At 33.9% G+C, this 19,050-nt stretch overlaps 4 protein-coding genes across 6 annotated transcripts; 3 read left to right on the forward strand and 1 right to left on the reverse strand.

Moving 5' to 3' along the window:
* Positions 1–843: 843 nt before the first annotated feature.
* Positions 844–7,147, forward strand: L(3)76bdm (trafficking protein particle complex subunit 8 homolog l(3)76BDm). 2 transcript variants are annotated; one of them, XM_083080241.1, is made up of 10 exons: positions 844–1,244; positions 1,443–1,884; positions 2,033–2,278; positions 2,386–2,913; positions 3,080–3,599; positions 3,685–3,870; positions 3,948–4,688; positions 4,754–4,916; positions 5,014–6,091; positions 6,718–7,147. In XM_083080241.1, the coding sequence occupies exons 1-10, from the start codon at positions 1,088–1,090 to the stop codon at positions 6,983–6,985; spliced, it is 4,329 nt and encodes a 1,442-aa protein (XP_082936367.1). In that variant the 5' UTR covers positions 844–1,087; the 3' UTR covers positions 6,986–7,147. The 2 variants fall into 2 exon arrangements, with proteins under 2 accessions (XP_082936367.1, XP_082936368.1); XM_083080242.1 differs by having other exon boundaries at positions 3,960–4,688.
* Positions 7,148–8,728: 1,581 nt separating this feature from the next.
* Rpl10 (ribosomal protein L10) lies at positions 8,729–10,112 on the forward strand. 2 transcript variants are annotated; one of them, XM_083080258.1, is made up of 4 exons: positions 8,729–8,849; positions 9,000–9,028; positions 9,280–9,585; positions 9,730–10,112. In XM_083080258.1, exons 2-4 carry the CDS (start codon positions 9,006–9,008, stop codon positions 10,058–10,060), a joined length of 660 nt encoding a protein of 219 aa, XP_082936384.1. In that variant the 5' UTR covers positions 8,729–8,849; positions 9,000–9,005; the 3' UTR covers positions 10,061–10,112. The 2 variants fall into 2 exon arrangements, with proteins under 2 accessions (XP_082936384.1, XP_082936385.1); XM_083080259.1 differs by lacking the exon at positions 8,729–8,849 and adding an exon at positions 8,894–8,916.
* A 297-nt stretch (positions 10,113–10,409) lies between these two features.
* On the reverse strand, positions 10,410–15,111 carry Mrgn1 (Mahogunin ring finger 1). The gene is made up of 9 exons (XM_083080249.1): positions 14,850–15,111; positions 14,590–14,708; positions 14,161–14,426; positions 13,937–14,078; positions 13,646–13,849; positions 12,100–12,342; positions 11,808–11,968; positions 11,458–11,722; positions 10,410–11,204 (listed from the first exon to the last, which is right to left on the reverse strand). The coding sequence occupies exons 1-9, from the start codon at positions 14,935–14,937 to the stop codon at positions 11,028–11,030; spliced, it is 1,665 nt and encodes a 554-aa protein (XP_082936375.1). The 5' UTR covers positions 14,938–15,111; the 3' UTR covers positions 10,410–11,027.
* An 822-nt stretch (positions 15,112–15,933) lies between these two features.
* Positions 15,934–18,361, forward strand: Med9 (mediator complex subunit 9). The gene is made up of 3 exons (XM_083080260.1): positions 15,934–16,167; positions 17,890–17,995; positions 18,088–18,361. Exons 1-3 carry the CDS (start codon positions 16,061–16,063, stop codon positions 18,226–18,228), a joined length of 354 nt encoding a protein of 117 aa, XP_082936386.1. The 5' UTR covers positions 15,934–16,060; the 3' UTR covers positions 18,229–18,361.
* Positions 18,362–19,050: the final 689 nt, after the last annotated feature.

Here is a 19,050-nt window from a genome sequence, read left to right on the forward strand (position 1 = left end):
ATCGGGCATTAGCCGCTCAGTGAGCGGCTAAGTAGCAAATGGGTGCATCCAGAAGCACAATCGCTCACTGAGCGGCTAAGTAGCAATTGAATGTAATTGGTTTCTATCTTTGAATTCACCAATCACATTCGAGTGCTACTTAGGACCGGTTTCACAATTCGAGTTAACCCGAGTTTAATACGTTAAACTGGGTCCTGATTGATCCATTCGCCACTTAAACTCGGGTTAACTGGATTGTGGAACTAGGCCTTAGACCCAGTTCCACAACTCGAGTTAACCCGAGTTTAATATGTTAAACTGGGTCCTGATTGGTCCATTCGCCACTTAAACTCGGGTTAACTGGATTGTGGAACTGGGCCTTAGCCGCTCAGTGAGCGGTTGTGCTTCTGGATGCACCCATTGAATGTGATTGGTTTCTATCTTTGAATTCACCAATCACAGTCGAGTGCTACTTAGCCGCTCAGTGAGCGGTTGTGCTTCTGGATGCACCCAATGGCTGCGTTTAGCAGGAAAAGTTGCTTTGCAACTGTTGTAAAATTCGTGAATCTGATTGGTGTATGCTTTTAGATTCAGTCAAAATTAAGAGCATACACCAATCAGGCTCACGAATTTTACAACATTTGCAAAGCAGCTTTTTCTGCTGAACGCAGCCAATGGCCGCATTCAGCGGAATCTACTACTAAGTAACAATCGAACATAATTGGTTTCTACTTTCAGATCTGACCAATCAACGTCGAATTACATCGGTAAATCTAGTAATGTTGCCCAACTGTTGAGTCTGCTGAATGCGGCCAATGATTCTCATTCTCGCTTATCGAGTTTTCCAAGGGGAGGGGCGGATATTTAGAAAACAGCTGTTCGGTGGACATGTTTATCGCGCCGCGGCTGCCCGGGGTATGCGTACTGGTTCCTTTCAGTCGTCGTCGTCGTCGTCGACTCGCGAGATAACGCGGCAGGAATAAGATGTGATCGTGAGATGCGGAACGCGGATCACGACGGTCGTCACGAGAGCGCGTTCGGTGCCGCGAGAGACGTGGACGGCTACGCCACGGGTTATGTTTTGACGGTCCGCGCGTAAAACGGGATCATGGCACAGTGTAAGTTAACCCCCCGGGAGTTCATCGGCAATGCTTTCTCCCCGCAGATCGCCGTAGTCTGCTCCACCGCGGCCGATGCCGCCTGCCAAAAAAATAATCTGTCGTTCGTCGAGTTGCTTCAACCCTTTTGCAAATTAAATACCGAAGGTAAGTCATACCTGCATCATATACTAATTTGCTGAAGATACTTCTACGTTTCTTGAGAAATTTCTGATTTCTTGAACTGATATTTTCACATTAACTGTGTATCTGTCATCTGTCATCTGTGTATCTTCTCAAAATTTAGAATATGATATTCTCTAACTTATATAAAATTTATATTAAAAATTGCGTATACTTTCACAGGTCATTTTAAAGATCCTCAAGGGAACACTGTGACGATTAGGAATCTTCGGCTTTCCATACAAGATATCAATGCGCGTCCACCGGAACCGAGTCTTGCCAAGAAGATGTTGAACGAAGCGGTCAGTTCTACTTTGTGCGAACGCACAACCACGGTTCGCATTGGCTTCACTGAATTAGACGTTCCCATTTCTGTACCATGGTTTGAAGCGTGGAGAGAGACGTTTCTGAGCGTCCAGTTTCCATCGGATCATGAGTTTACAAAGCACTTGCTCGCGTGTATGATAGTTGTTTCTACAACGGAGGACAGTCCATTAGAAAAAATTCAGAGTATGGGAGCGCAGTTGCATCAAAATATGTCGGGAAAATTACCTAAGTGGTTCAATAATAACGCTCTTAGGTATTACATCTTGGTTCATGATGCTATTCAGGATGACAGAAATAAGTAAGTGTATATGTCTTTTCTTCTTTTGTAAATTCATTTTTAATAAATTATTTTTGTCTTTGATATTTTCAAAATTCTCAATTAAAAAATAATTAATAGCTTTTTCATTAGACAAAAAGAAATATGTACATGTATATATATTTTTCAGAGCAGAAATAGTTTTTACAGAGATGAAGACTATTTATGGTGCTAACAATTGTTTTCTATTACAAATGAATTCGAGACCGCCAGGTCTTTCCGACGACAATACGCACTTGCCTGATCCATGGAGTCAGTTTTTGACAAAACATTCAGAATTGTCTGGTAACAGTGAACAAAATAGCTCGCCTCGTACACCTGCGGATACAGGTGGAGTATCAGCCATGCCAAGCGAGCTCACTACAGAGTCTGATAAGTATGTTCTTATTTTTGTTAAAATTGCTTATAATTGTTTTAAATAGTACATTAGCACAAAAACTTTAAATTCTTATAATCTAAATATATTTATGTTCTTTGCTACAGAACAAGTCAAGCTGGGACACCGCTAATGCCACACAATTCCATTGCATTGCCATCTTCGGATTTGACGCAACTAATCTCCGGAATTGATACAATTAATTTTTCTCCCGAGTTATCCGAATCGACGAATGCACAACTAGAAGTTGGACAAGAAGCAGTCCCGGTTACAATTCATCCACTCAGTCCAAACGATGACAAATTGCAAAATTTTATTTCCGCAACTAATATCAAGAGTCAATCTGTTACTACTAACTCACCAATAAATACAAATGTCTGGGCGGATTCTCCGAATTACGTGGTTGCTCAACACGGTGCTCGTCTTTCCACTCAAGATTTGGAAAGACTACGGACGTTAATTACCGAATTCTGCCTGCGAAGCTTGTTGCCTTATGTAGAAAAACAGATTGGCCTATTGAACGATGTGATTTCGAACAAGAAGGGAGTCAGTAGATCACTATTTAGTGCTACAAGACGGTGGTTTGGTACAAATAAGCCTGGTGTGCCAGGTTCGGCCCCTTCAAGTGCTGTAATGTAAGAAAAAAAAATTGTTTTTTTATTATCTTTTATATTTTATTTGAAGAGAAAAAGACATCTCCTTTTTATTCAATAATTTCATCTTAGAATCAAATTAATAAATTAACACGATACGATTAGCTCTAAAAATTTAATTCTAAAATCGTATTTATTCACATTTCAGTTATACAGCAGAATCTCCGGAATTGCAATTACGACGCTTAGGTGATTTATGTTTCATGTTTGGTCACTATTCTCTCGCTTATCAAGCGTATCACAGCGCAAAGCGCGATTTCGCAGCCGATCAAGCTTGGGTGTATTACGCAGGAGCTCTAGAAATGGCTGCTCTAAGCGCCTTCATGCAAGGCGAAACAAATAGAAAGACTATCGAGTATATGGACGACGCGATATTAACTTATACGAATAGCTGTAAGATGCCTCAGTTTGCGACAAGAGCGACGCTGCTTAGCGCCGAGTGTTTAAAGGGTCGGGGGTTGTACGGAGAAGCCGCGAAACAACTTATACGAATGACAAGCGAGGATTCGGATCTACGTTCGGCCTTGCTACTTGAGCAAGCCGCTTATTGCTTCATCGGCCCGAAAATGATGCGTAAATACGCCTTCCATGCGGTTCTGGCTGGACACAGATTTTCGAAGGCCGGGCAAAGAAAACACTCCCTGAGATGTTATCAACAGGCGTATCAGGTAGACACACAATGTCCATTAAATCAAACGCCGCGCTTTATCGCAAATCGCCGAACTATTTCACAAGTAACGTATACTACACTAGGTATATTACGAAAGAGGTTGGTCTTTGGCCGAGGATCACATCCATTTTACAATCGGCAGGCAGGCTGCGTCCCTGAAACAAGTTTCCGAGGCTGTGAAGGCGTTTGAAAAGTTACTTAATGCTTCTAGTAAACAACATGCTGTGCAACAAGCCACGTTTTTACGAGAATTCTTACACACTCGTAACGTGAGTATACACGGATCATTATCACATAAAAAAGAAATATCAGTATTGGACAATCTTCATTCATGTCCATTGTACAGTTATTGTTTCAGGAAAATGGCACTAGTAAAGGATTTCCTATTTTACCTTTGCCGTTGATAGATAGCAACAATATTAAAGTATTATACGGCCCCTTGAGTAGGCAAAGTGAAAGCAATATTCCGGCAAGCCACGTTACGTTTAATACCGAGGAGACGGACGACACGAAATGGTCGAAAATGGAGGAGTTGTTAATAACCGAGACGCAGGGATCTCCACCTATGATATTTAAGCCAACAGTTGCGCTGTATTCTAGAATGAGTAATAATGCTACAAAACCGACCGCAGTTCTAGACGAGCCAGTGCATTACTCTATCGAACTGTATAATCCGTTGCACGTTCCGCTACCATTGTCAGATGTGACCTTACTGTGGTCGTTCACTTGTAATAATGACACTATTACGAATGAGATAGAAACGAGCGACGATTCAAATCCGGTCGTCTTGAGTATCATAGACGCGATTCTCTTACAACCGACGTGCAAGCAGAATATCGTACTGTCTCTTGTACCCAAGCGAGTAGGAGAATTGAGGGTCTTAGGTATAAGTTATAAACTGTCCAATTCGGTACAGGGGATAAGTGACTCACCGGTTACGAATTCGGCTGTAGTTATCGCCGGTAAAAGATTGTTTGAGATTACACCACCGAAATTAAAAAATATCAAGGATAAACCAAATACGAGCTTGTATGGAAAGGATTATCGACTGGAAATGAATGTGATAGAAAAAGCGCCATTTATGCAGGTATGAATTTTCATGAAAATAATGTTATTCATGCGCACATTGATATTTATACTTCTCTTTTGCAGATATTCTTCACCAAGCTGTCACCAGAAATGTTGTGTGGTGAGGTACAAAAGGTGGAAGTCACGTTAAAAAATATAGGCAACGCGCCATTGACAAATATATATATCGCATCTACTGATGCCAAGCTCTTCACGTTAGAAGATTCGGAAATCAATAGGAACGAAGGTACGGACCTTTATTAGGACACATTGTTCTGCAGATGAAAGAGAATATAAGTTTTATATTTTCTCTATTCCGTATAATAATGATCAAATGCTTGCAGATTCGACGATAAAGAAGAGTAGTAGATCAGTCACAAAGGTAGCATTACCAGCCTCCATGAATGGTGCATTAAACGTAGGCGAAATTTATAAAATGCCACTTTGGGTACAAGCCCCATACGAAAAGGGCACTCATAGATTAGATTTACTCTTTTATTACGAGAGCGTAGAATCGAAAACCACGTTGAAACATCGGTTGTGCCGACACACTTGGCAATTGACCGTGTTAGATTCGATACAAATCACCGCGATCGCCGCTAGAAGTGGATTGTTCAAGGACGACTCGCCGACGTTAAATCTAATAATGTCCGTTAAGAATACCAATCAAGTACACGATCCATCCATAAATGAGATTATGCTGTCCAAAGTGTCACTTCACAGCGCTGCATGGTCCGCGTTTCATTCTTCCGTTCTACCGCCAAGTATAAAGGTGCAACCTCAAGAAGTATTCCATTTGATGTTAAAGTTGAAGAAGAAGACTGACGGCGAATCGATGATTTCCGACGTGTCCTTAATCCGTGACGATGAAGCCGACGCGACATCGGTCGACGATTATCCGTTTGTCAATTTTGTACAGAGACGTGATATCCAATCGTTGGATGTAAATGAAAATGCGAGCGATGTACAGCAATTTCAACCGCAGCAAAATGTCGAGCACAATTCTGTATCAGATATCATGGTATTGAATTCTACGTTAATCGTCAAGTGGTGTGCCAATGTGACGGAGAGTGGTGTGGTTACCCGGATGGCGCTCGGGCAACATCACCTCGAGCTTGAACATTTGAACAAGACGTACAAACACCCGAGGGAACCGCGTACCGAACGTAATGAATTTGGTGCACGCTTAAAGGTCTTTGGACCGGATCGAAATGTACCGAATATGATAACCGCTCCTGTTAAAGACCCCGTATGGGAAGCGGAATGCTTGAAAAGTCTAATCTCTTACTCTCTAAGTCATCAAAGACAGATTACGCACAGTTTTCAGCGAAGTCGATTGTGCATTGTTCCTGTAATGATATATGTACAGAATCACTCAGAGATGCGACTCGATGTTAAAATAAGTACGATAGGCACTAGCAGGTAAGAATCTCAATGTGTCACTCTCTGTACCTCTTTTAACTATACAGGATGCGTAAAAAATACGGAATCGAACACTTTTTTCTAAAATATCTTGAAAACGAGACATTTTAGAAAAAAATATTTTATACAAAAGTTGTTGGGTTTCAACAAATGCATCAAATAGCAAAACTTATTTGACCTTGGGGGTAATTATGGAGGAGCTCTCAAGGTCAACTTTATAATTTTAAATGGAAATCTCCAATTTTTATTCAATATTCTTATAGCTTATCTCGAGAGCTTTCCAAAGCACTGTAATTAAGTTATTTTTCATTGAGTACTTTTCGAGTCATGAGGCTTGAAATAATTTCTTAATTTTACATAAACCATAAAATATCTAGTAAAATATTAATTTTTTAATTATCTTACCTTAATACTTTTATGTACAAAATAATGTGAGAAATCAATTGGTGTAAAGAAAACACATAATTGTTTCTAAGAAAAAATATGTAATTTGCAATTAACAATTACATATTTTTTCTTGATAACAACTATGTTTTTTCGGTCCGATATTTTTTGCGCACCCTGTTAATATAACATTGCCATATATGAACTTTTAATTATATATCTAAATGTATTTTTTTTTATAGTGAAACTCATCTTCCAAATATTAAGGCCCAACTGTATTCGCCACAAGCTTCAACGTATTACAAGTACGCTGGGCATTCGTCAATTTATTCTAACGTTGAAGCGTGTGCAAGTAACGTCGCAAAGTTACACGCCGTATTGCCCAGCACAGGGACGTACGATTTAGCAGCGCGAATAGAGATATCCGTTAAAGATGTAAATAGTAAAGAGTACGTCGCTCAAAAAGGCAAAATGGAAAGCATATGTATAATTAACGACGGCAGTACATAGGTATATATTATCGCGATTTTTTAGAGTCATCATCGGATATGGAAATACTATTTTTAGTGTAATTCGGAATCATTCCTTGTCTCTCTTTCTCTCTCTTTTCAGTGTATGTACATGTCATATGTTCCAAATTGTTACATTATATTACAATTGATATTTTAATAACGCGTCAACGTATTTTTTACCTTGTACATTATGTTTCAGTATCCATCACGTTTTCTTTTTATACTTTAAATAACCTTTATGTACTCTGATGAGTACAAATAAAAAGTATATATATGTTTAAAATTTCTTTTTCGTTTAAAAATCGATTTTGTTCTGTCAGTCTTATTAATGTAGTATCTATAATGTAGTATATCTTTGACCTGTTAGTCTTGAGCTACCTCATGATAATTTATAAAGCAGTCAAAAGCATGGCAGAAATTTGAACAACTCTTTTTCTGTTGTGTTGCAATTGTAATTAAGGATGACTGCTTACATATGGCTGCCAAATCAACACATGTTACCTTCTGTCAAGACATATCGTTTTTAAAAACATTTTTGTACAACCATTTCAAATAATTAATTATTTTTTGTGCTATTTTTATTGGTTAAAACATTTTTTTTTTCTTTATACAGATGAGTTCTCTTTCGGATATACAGAATGAATATATTTCTTGTCACATTAAGAAGAATAAAAATGTGCAATTTTGATTTTTCATGTAAATTCAATATTTATATATATATATATATGATGGTTGTTAATTTAATTGTTTACATGACAATATAGTGAATAGAATTATAAGAAGATTAGAATTTCCAAACACCTTCGCAAACATTAACACACATACACAACATACGATTAGTAAGAATTTTTTTCCAAATGATCTGCAAAGATTTGAAAGAACAAATATAAGGTATATTTAGAGTCTTTTAAATAATAGACTTGTATTATATTTTTTGTACAGTGTATCTTTCTTAAAGTAAGAATGGGTGTAAGTTTCATATAAATAATGAAACTATTGAATTTTATATAGATTAGAATATATAGTGCGAAAAAGAAACTCTGTACATATCTTGTCAAATTTACGAGTTGAGTAAAAAATGAGATTTATTTAGTGTGCACTTTTAATGACTATAAAAGGGTGACTATATTTTATATTGTCTTCCCATAACATACTCTAAACTTTTCATTAAACATTTCTTTAATTGTTTTGTTGCAATTAAATATATATAATATATATAATTATTATGGGATATAATTCTTTATAAAGTAAAGAGATTTAGAATTTTCTGTAAAATATATCACAGCATGTTATATATATAAAATATCTATTTTGTAAGTACATTAAAAAGAAATGTATTATACTTTAATAATGCATTATAAATATATGTACAATCATGTAGATAAATATTAATATATATACATATATATATATATATATATATATATAAATGTAATATTAATATTAATTCAGTAGTATATGCATGATATCTTTTTACACAACGATGAATCTGTTCTTTTATTAAGCAAATTTGTTAAGAAACAAAAAAATTTTTAATAGCATAATTTTATCGAAATATGCATTATGTAAGAAAATGTGTTTTAATTTTAACGCAATCGATAATTCCAATATTCATTACAATCGAAAAACGTGATTTAATTTTTAATTTCGAAATACGCGCTACTCGTTGACAGGTAATCAAGATTGCCAACTTTAGACCGATCAAAAAAAAACCTAGATTTATTTTTTGGAATAGAATTTTTGTGATCGAGAGTTGGTTATCCTGTTTTTGCGGCCAACTTCTCATCGCTGACTGCGGAAATTCACGCTCGTTGAAACGAGCATTTCCCTTTTCTCGTTTGGGTTAGCCTCATTTGGAATCGGTGAGATCGCTTTTCTTCATCCATTGTTATTTCTCAGCATCGCAATATGCACTGAATACTTTTTTGCGTATTGCATTTTTTCAATGTATTCTGATTGCGTTAATTGATGTCATTTTAGCATTTCTGATTTAGATTCTATTTAAATTGTAGGTTAAAATGGGGCGCCGACCAGCGAGGTGGTATGTATAATGAAATCTTCAATTTTTCTTGTCTTCAGCAACTGTACAAGTTTTATAACATTTTCTTTTCATATTATGAAACTTATTTTTTTGTAAAATGACAAAAATACATGTATTATTCTCCATATGTATGGAATTAATGTACAGATCCTTCTCTGATTAAAATTTACAATTGCATTATATTGCATAATATTGCAATGATAAACACAATGTAACACTGTCTAGCGTATATTACAAAGATTTCTTTTCAGTTATCGGTACTGTAAAAATAAACCGTACCCGAAATCCAGATTCTGTCGTGGTGTACCGGACCCAAAGATCCGTATCTTCGACCTTGGTAAGAAAAAAGCATCGGTGGAAGATTTTCCATTATGTGTGCATCTGGTGTCAGATGAATATGAGCAGCTCAGTTCTGAGGCTTTGGAAGCCGGACGTATCTGTGCTAACAAGTACATGGTGAAGAATGCTGGCAAAGATCAGTTCCATATTCGTATGAGACTCCATCCTTTCCATGTTATTCGTATCAATAAAATGTTATCATGTGCTGGAGCTGATAGGTATGTAACTAACATTAACAAAGAATTTATTCTTTTTAAATGTATCGTTTTTTCAATTATTGATATAAATTTGACTCATTTTTTAGTTTGACATGCATTATTATTGACAAAGTACTATAATTTGGGATAATGTTCTTTGCATAGGCTTCAGACTGGAATGAGAGGAGCCTTTGGCAAGCCTCAGGGTACTGTAGCGAGAGTACACATTGGTCAACCGATTATGAGTGTGCGCTCCTCTGATCGCCATAAGGCGGCTGTTATTGAAGCTCTGCGACGTGCTAAGTTCAAGTTCCCCGGGCGCCAGAAGATTTATGTATCGAAGAAGTGGGGTTTCACGAAATACGATCGTTCCGAATACGAGGAACTGAAAGCGGCAGGCTATCTTGCCCCAGATGGTTGCAATGTTAAATATCTACCCGAACATGGACCACTTGACGAATGGAAGAAGTTTAGGAAGGTACTTGCTGCTGCTTAAATAGATACGGGACATTTTTAACATGGAATTGAATAAAATTTTTGAAAAGCAAGTCGAATGTTTATTTACTAAACCTAAGAACAATCTAAGACAGGATATGGCATTTAAAATTTTTCATTTTCCTGAAAATTCAGGTTAGTATTAATTTCTATGCAGATTCTTGTGTAAAAAATTTTTTATTACTAGTTTATCTCGATACAAATTGCAAAAATAGTATTATAAACAAGAAATAATTATACAATTAATCTAATTTATCCAATAATTATACTAATAATTAATAATTATAGAAAAATTAATCTAATTATAGAAAAAAAAGAATAGATTCAGTAAAGTTTTTTAAAGCTGTATTTGGAATAAAGATTTGATGACAGTCATATATATAGACTATATACATTTATTATATCACTATTAGAAATTGATCTATCAAAATGCTCTTATACTCTATCTCATATGTTATATACTATTTTATTAAATTACATTTTTTTTTTAAATCAAAACAAGCATTTCCTCACGATTCAAGATAAATTTTTACACGAATTAATTTATTAACTACAATTTATTATTTAAAAAAAATGGTGTTATTTCTTTTTTACAAATACAGTCTTTATAATTTCAAAGTATACACTTGTATAAGTATACATATTGCTTTAAAATCTAACAATTTAAGAGCATAAAATTCATAAGAAATACAATATATTGCATCCTATTTTCCTACAATATCTAGTTAAATATACAAAATAATAAAAGATCTATATTAAAATTCTGTATGGATTAATCACAATGTAACTATATAATAGATTATATTTAAAAAATCTTGAAAAAGATTCGATTTGATCGCGATAAATAGTTTTAAAGTTTTTGAATAAATAACTAATCTGCATTTTTTTTACAAAAAAAATAAAACATTATATAGACAATATTTAACAAGAATGAATACTGTATCCAAAAATATATCTTCTGTCATTTTTTAATGCGAATGACATGTAATATCCGCGTCATTTTCATTTTCTGTGTTTTGAATTTCGTCATCAATATCAATATCGCATATTCTATGGGAATGTACATCTAAAGCTTCAGTACTTGTAGCTGCATCTAATAATGGCGACAATTTCTCTGCTTCACTGTCTTCATCTTGTCCCTGGCCCTTTACAAATACAAATATATATAAAGCAATTTGAAATTTATATATGAGAGCTAAAGCCCAATATAGTGCTGATTAATTTTTTCCTTTTTAAGATTATAATTTTAAAAGGAACTTCTGAAGCGGATTTATCCAAATCAAAATTTGAGAACTATTTACAAGAAGTCAGCATCGTGGAAGAAGCAATAATAACATTCAATACATTTAAGTGTAGACTTAATGTGCCTTTTGTTAAAAATGAACAAAAATAGCATACCTCATATAAAGAAACTGGTTGTTTCTCATTGACTAATCTTAATGTGTCGCGTGCTCTTAAGCCAGATTTGTCGCGCGAATGAACTGATTTGGTTCGCACAGCTGGAGATCTATTATGCAGTTCCTTTTGAGAACCAGAGTGTTCATCTCTGGCTAATAATACGGACATCCGGAATTCAGGAGTCGGACAAGTAGTACCGCTGGATCTGGCTGACGTGTCTTCTTTAGCGGATACATGTTTCGACACGGGAGTACGTTCAGCCGAGCTGAAATGAACATGTTTTCCAAGTGTCTTGTTGAGATATACTTGTTTATTATAAAAAGAATAAAAATATTAAATGAGATATTTACCGGTTTAAGGTTTCTGCGGCTTGAATAGCGCTCGCCGTATCTGTATCGGGTGTATCCGGGGATTCTGGTGCGATAATAGCAGTCCGTGGAATATAAGGTCCATTTAAAGCTTCTATCAGAGATACTGCTTCGTAACCAGATGGAATATTCTCACAGCTTCCCTGGAATAATAATTTCAAGATATGTTAAACAATTTTTAACGTCAATAATAAACAAAAAGAAACATGCTTGAATCAAATTAATACATCGATCGAAAAAAAAGCGAATGTATTAATTATATGAATATTCTTACCTCTGGCAATGGTGGATTCGATATAATTGTACCAATCGCTTTTTGAAGAGCTTTAATTTGTAAGAGCGCTCTAAATGGCGCGCGACATATCGGACAATTATTCGCTTGGTATCTCAAGGAATCGGCACAAGAATTGCATAAACACAAATGTCTGCATGGTAAAATTAACGTATCGCGTACATCACTCATGCAAATGACGCATTCAGATCCATTGTCTTCGGTATCCTCATCGCTACCTTGTTGCTGTGAGAAAATACAAGAATAAATATATATATATATATATATATATATATATATATATATATATATATATATATATACAGGGTGGCCCATTTTAATCCATCCAGTCGAATATCTCGAAAACCAAGCCCAGAAGAGAAAAATGTTTCAGACAAAAGTTGTTTGGTTTCGAGGGGGCCATAAGATGATACCATTGGTTTGACCTTGAAGAGTCATTTGAAGGTCACGTGAAAGTCACTTCAATTTTTTAAATGGAACACCCTATATATTTTGCACATTCTTGTAGCTTATCTCGAGAGCTTTCCAAAACACTATAATTAAGTACCTTTTCGTTAAGTACTTTTTGAGTTATGAGGCTTGAAATAATTTCTTAATTTTACATAAACCGTAAAAAAAAAAAAAATATCTTGTAAAATATTCATTTTTCGATTATCTTATCTTAATAATTTTACGTACAAAATAATGAGAGGAATCAATTGGTGTAAAGAAAACACATAGTTGTTTTGAAGAAAAAATATGTAATTTGCAATTAACAATTCCATATTTTTTCTTAAAAACAACTGTGTTTTATTTACACCAATTGATTCCTCTCATTATTTTGTACATAAAAGTATTAAGGTAAGATAATCGAAAAATGAATATTTTACAAGATATTTTACGGTTTATGTAAAATTAAGAAATTATTTCATAACTCAAAAAGTACTTAACGAAAAGGTACTTAATTATAGTGTTTTGGAAAGCTCTCGAGATAAGCTACAAGAATGTGCAAAAATATATAGGGTGTTCCATTTTAAAAAATTGAAGTGACCTTCACGTGACCTTCAAATGACTCTTCAAGGTCAAACCAATGGTACCATCTTATGGCCCCCTCGAAACCAAACAACTTTTGTCTGAAACATTTTTCTCTTCCGGGCTTGGTTTTCGAGATATTCGACTGGATGTATTAAAATGGGCCACCCTGTATATATATATATATATATATAAACTTTATTCACTTCAACTTTACAATTAGTCAAGAAGTGGGACTTGGTTTACAATATTTCCTTAACTTCATTCATACATACATACTTCGCTTCCTCATTCACTCTCTATCTCGTACACTTATACCCTATCCTACAGTCTAATTATCTTATCTAATCACAGCCTATATTCCAGACGAAAATACAAGAATAAATGAGGGAATATTTAATGACTTTATAAATTTTTGTCAAGATCAAATCTTATGAAAATTAACATGAATTTTTTGAAACTTTATTTGAAACTAAATGTTTCGATTTCTAAAATATTATTGTATATATTCTCGTACCTTTGCGTTCTCAGTATTTTTGTTCTCAATGCCATAAATCTCCTGTAGTAAATAACAAAGGCCATCCACATAAATTTTTTGTTTGAGCGCTTTTAGGACATATGTGCCATCAGAATGTTTTTCAACAACAGCTATGGTCGTGTGAGATTGTTTCGGATCGTCTGATCCTTCTTCCGCCACACAATGTATAGCTATTGGGATAATCTATTAAATTCAAAAAATGTATTTTATTTTTATATGGAAAAAGTAAACTAATTTTAAGGATAAAAAAATATATAGTGTTGTAAATACTTCTCTATCTGCATTATATATCAGATCTTCTTCAGTATACAATGTTGGATCAAATATGTGCGATGTTTGTGAAAATAATTGGTTTGCTCCTTTTTTATAATGATAAGTTTCAGAATTCATAGACGAATCTCGTGGTATGTAACTAGATATAATAAAAACATTGTTATGAAAATGTATTCTAGTGACTTCCACAGCAATCTCTCTTATGCATAAAATATACATACGCGACTCCTTTTGTTGAAACCTCTTCTGTACAAAAGTAATATATCGTTATCGCACATCTGACATCGCAGTCAAATACAAATTCAATGTTAAACCGACTAGGTTTCTTGTCAATGTCAATATCTCCATAATGCTTAACATTATGATACTGCGAAGATGTCGATGTTTGATCCATATTACGAACCAGTCTTAAAGATTCCTTCCTTATGTTTACTAAACTCTTTAATGTCTTTGTAGGATCGCCTGCTTGTGGTGGGGGATATGGAAACTACAGCAAGAATAAAATAAAATTACCTTTGCTATTAATATTGAGAAATAAACAAAAAAAATAATATAACCACACAAATATATATGTCCATATTAAAACAAATCGCTCGTATACGAGTTCACTAGTATATAAAAAATAATTTTATATTGCACGGTGTTCATACGGGGGTTGGTCGACTGCCCAAAAAATTCAAGTCTGCATTTTCTCCAAATAGATACGCTTCGGGCTGAGGTGTGTCAAATCGTTCGCCACCCATTATGAAGTGGCTACCAAAATAGGAACCTGTCAGAAGTAATTCGAATTAATAAGTCAACAGCTCCGATGTAGCGAAACGTCATTCGCTCGTGTTTACAAGCTTCATTAAAAAAAATAAATAAATAAAATAAAACAAAGTAAAATCTTCCAGAATTAAAAATTCAATACCAGATCGTGGGGGATATTTATACGCGTGATTCGAAGTGATATCAACTTCCTCGACACCAGCATTCTGTCTGCTCGTCAACGATCCCATTTTGCAATTGTGGATTCACAAATTGTAGAAATATTTATTCGGCAATGATTGTTAAAAACACATAAACTTATATTTAAATCACAGTGAACTGTCACAAACCGTGCCACGGATTGTCATATTTATTAGCGATTCTTCTATCCTGCACTATCCTACGTGACCTGCTAACGTCCTTCCGACGCATGCGCAGTAGCGTTGAAATCGCCGCATAGCCTGTCAGTTCGAACAGCTGTTCGTGATTGGTGCGTACTCTTAAGGTGCCTTTTCATGCAGCGAATTTTTCGCTGCGAATGATATATAGCAAGTAGCGAATAATTCTCCGTGAAGTAGCGAATTATTCGTCGCGAATAAGCGAATAGTAAGAAGTGAGCTGAATTTTTATTTTTCTAAAATGGAAGAAAATTCAATTACTACCTGGACGCGTTGGTATAATCAACAAATACAATTTTTTTTCAATTATGTACAAATAAATAATTTTTATGAAGAAAATATACGGAAAAGGAGAGCTGCTGCCCTTGTTGCTGTACTCTTAAATGTGAAAAAAAGAAAATATTCTCATAAAAAATATTGGATAGCACCCATTTTTCAAGCAAGAAAAGAGCATGGATTCTTTCATGCTGTGCTACCCAAGCTGGTTTTAGAAGACTTGAGATTTCATAATTACATACGTATATCTGCAACTCAATTAGAAGACTTAATCCTAAAAAAAGAAATTAAGAAAGGCATTTATAAAATAGATAAACATACAAAGTACTTATAAATTCAATTCCTTATAAAAATTCTATAAATATAATTATATACAATAAATATAATTTCTTTTTATAAATTCAATGACTTACTTGTGTTGAATCCATTTTCAAAATGTTGCATCAGCGAATATTCATAAAAAGCTGAAAAAATCCAGCGAATAGCGTTTATTCGCTAGCGAACTGCGAATGATCACGTGACCTCTATTCGCGGCGATTTATTCGCTACATGAATTGGCACACACTTGGCTTTACATTTATCCAAAATCTAAAAGTTGTGCCAATAAATAGCCATTCACTGAACTGAATCGCGCACCGTTAATTGTGATTGGTCGGTTCTCGCGGACCCAATAAATTAAGCACGGTTATTACAAGACGTAATGGAGACGGTGGAGCTGCCAGAGGATGTCTCCCTGAGGACAACACAATTTACCGTCGACGATTTAGACATAGAGATCCTGCCGCTGATCTACGAGATCATTCGCAGGTATGTATTTTTAAAGGAGAGAAAAATCATTGTTTCGATTTTCACATAATTCGCAAACTGTGCGAATAAATTGTGCGCATAACCTCAAATTGACTAGAATTAAAATCTTTCTTTCCAATATTGTCTTTAAAAAAGAATTTTAAGTGATTTCTCTTCTTAATTAAAATATCGAATATATATCTTAGTGTATTTTTTATTTTTTTTATTCTGACTCGACTCGTGCATCAACATCACGTATACTGTTTGTGGTAAATAAATGTCTGTACACAATTAATTAAAATAGTTTAGCATAAAATGCGCAGCACTATTATGGCAGCTCACTAATGCTATAAATAAATCACTGTTTCAGAAGGAAAAGGGCGAATGTATTTATGTTACTTCTCATATCGATTTTTTTATTTATTCTATGTTACTTATGTCTATTCATCTATTGCGTATAAATATTTGTGATCTATAACTGCAGAAAAATATAAAATGATAAAAATGTGTAAAATGATTAAAAATTGATGCAGGATATTTATAAGATGTTTGACCAAATTAGTAAACAATAATATAATTAATAGAACTAATAGAATTGTTTCTAAGAAAAAATATATAATTTGCAATTAACAATTACATATTTTTTCTTAGAAACAACTATCTCTTTTCTTTATAGCAATTGATTCCTCTCATTATTTTGTGCATAAAAGTATTGAAGTAAGATCATCGAAAAATGAATATTTTACGAAATATTTTATAATTTATATAAAATTAAGAAATTACTTTGAGTCTTATAACTCGAAAAGTATTTAATGAAAAATAACTTAATTATAGTGTTGGAAAGCTCTTGAGATAAGCTACAAGAATATGTAATAAGAAATAAGGGTTTCCATTTAAAATTTTTAAGTTGACCTTCAAATTTCCTACGTACCTCCACCTGGAAAAAAATGTTCCCCATAACATGATGTCTCCCTCGATAATAAATAATTTTTACTTCAAACATTTTTTCCTATCACTAAAATTGTAGAAGTTATTTGGGTGGCCGATCTTAAGTGACTCACCCTGTATATATACAGGGTGTCCCAGACCACCCGTACACCCCTTTTAAAATGAAAATAAATGGCTTATCAAAAATCGCGAACAATTTTTAAGTAAATCGGGTACGCTCTATCAAATGGTGATATCTTCAACTTTTGATTCCGACTGGAAATACGCCATCCGGATCGGAAGTTGAATTTTTTTGGGGAACATGGTACTTTTTATTACAGATTCGAATTGTACGTGAAAAAAATAAGACTTTTGTATCAAACGTTTTTTCTAAAAGTGCCTCTGTCAATCTTAAAATTAACCTTGAAAGTAACTGTGATGAAATAATGAAGATTGACAGAGGCCCTTTTAGAAAAAACGTTTGATATAAAAGTTTCTTATTTTTTTCACGTACAATTCGAATCTGTAATAAAAAGTACCATGTTCCCCTAAAAAAATTCAACTTCCGATCCGGATGGCGTATTTCCAGTCGAAATCAAAAGTTGAAAATATCACCATTTGATAGAGCGTACCCGATTTACTTAAAAATTGTTCGCGATTTTTGATAAAAGCCATTTATTTTCATTTTAAAAGGGGTGTACGGGTGGTCTGGGACACCCTGTATATATGAATCATTAATCAGATAGATATATTTGGCTATACATTTTATATTATTTGTATATTGGCATAATAATAATATTTAGTTACAATTTCTAGTGTTGAAAAAGATCCACATGACACTACGCAAAAGGCGAAAGAGTCGCAAGATACCAGCCACAAAATCCTAGAATTGCAGAAGAAATTAGATTCTGCAAGATCTCAAGTAAGAGTTAAATCTCTGTGTACATATAAGCAAATGTATTTTATATAATCAGAATGCTTTGCATAATATCGCATATTTGTTATACTTTACAGATTAAGAGATTACCTGGAATAGAATATAGTAAAGAAGAACAGTTACAAAAACTGGAAACTTTACGCAAGCAACTGAGACTAAAGCGTGAACTTTTATTAAAATATCGTAATACGTGTACATTTGAAATACCAAAAATATAAATGTGCACATTTATTTGCAAATATATAGAAAAGCAATCTTATATCTCTCAAAAATGCGTTTTTTGAGAGCTCTGTTTCATTATTTCCTAAATAATGAAAATTTGATTAATAAATTGGCAGAATCCAAACCAATTAGACAAAGTGCACAATTTGTAGTGTATGTACTAATTAGGACAGGTATGATTCACGGAACCCGTACTATTTCTAGTCCGCGAGACTTTGTTAAACAGTTGCGAGATATTGCACAGCAATTAAAGCAACAACTGGAAGAGTCAAAGAATGAATTTAAGAAAAATCCACCGAAATAATGCATGTAGATTATATGTATTTTTGCGAGACCTTATATATGTGGTTCCTATACTAGATCTTGTATATAGCAAAGACTACAATATTTGTTATTTTAGAAAAGTAAAACATGTAAAAATTCCTTGAATAATGAAACAAAATTTTTGTTTCTTCAGTTTTACTGAATTTTGAATCACAATATTTTAGCAATATGTAAAGTCGACGACAAACAAGTGCTCAATTATTTTGTAGAAATTATGTTTGAATATAATATAGAAGAAATGTGTGTCTCTTTCTTCCTTCTTCATTCTGAAGCATGTAAATGATAATAGTATTTATTAAGAAATAAATGTGATTGCAATAAGAAATTTTCGTTTTAGCATTTGAAATATAATATGTTTCTTATTCTTCTTTTTTGCAAGATGTACTTTAAGAATAAACGATATAAATGACATGTATATATATACATGAATTTTTATACAATATAGATAAATATAGATAGAAGTATATACTGAAACGCAACATATCAATATGTCA

The sequence above is a fragment of the Camponotus vicinus genome, unplaced genomic scaffold (genome assembly GCF_025532165.1).
Source record: "Camponotus vicinus isolate PSW18456_S1 unplaced genomic scaffold, iyCamVici1.0 SCAF_10, whole genome shotgun sequence".
Classification (NCBI taxonomy): domain Eukaryota; kingdom Metazoa; phylum Arthropoda; class Insecta; order Hymenoptera; family Formicidae; genus Camponotus; species Camponotus vicinus.

Excerpts from the sequence above, each read along its gene's own strand:
- Rpl10 (XM_083080258.1), top strand. The coding sequence starts at position 9,006 with ATGGGGCGCCGACCAGCGAGGTG. Across the intron at positions 9,029-9,279 it reads GGGCGCCGACCAGCGAGGTG|TTATCGGTACTGTAAAAATA; the intron begins GTATGTATAATG and ends ATTTCTTTTCAG. Across the intron at positions 9,586-9,729 it reads TCATGTGCTGGAGCTGATAG|GCTTCAGACTGGAATGAGAG; the intron begins GTATGTAACTAA and ends TTCTTTGCATAG.
- Mrgn1 (XM_083080249.1), bottom strand. The coding sequence starts at position 14,937 with ATGGGATCGTTGACGAGCAGACAGAATGCTGGTGTCGAGGAAGTTGAT. Across the intron at positions 14,427-14,589 it reads TGGGCAGTCGACCAACCCCC|TTTCCATATCCCCCACCACA; the intron begins GTATGAACACCG and ends TTCTTGCTGTAG. Across the intron at positions 13,850-13,936 it reads TATATAATGCAGATAGAGAA|ATTATCCCAATAGCTATACA; the intron begins GTATTTACAACA and ends TGAATTTAATAG.
- Med9 (XM_083080260.1), top strand. The coding sequence starts at position 16,061 with ATGGAGACGGTGGAGCTGCCAGAGGATGTCTCCCTGAGGACAACACAA. Across the intron at positions 16,168-17,889 it reads ATCTACGAGATCATTCGCAG|TGTTGAAAAAGATCCACATG; the intron begins GTATGTATTTTT and ends TACAATTTCTAG. Across the intron at positions 17,996-18,087 it reads TAGATTCTGCAAGATCTCAA|ATTAAGAGATTACCTGGAAT; the intron begins GTAAGAGTTAAA and ends TATACTTTACAG.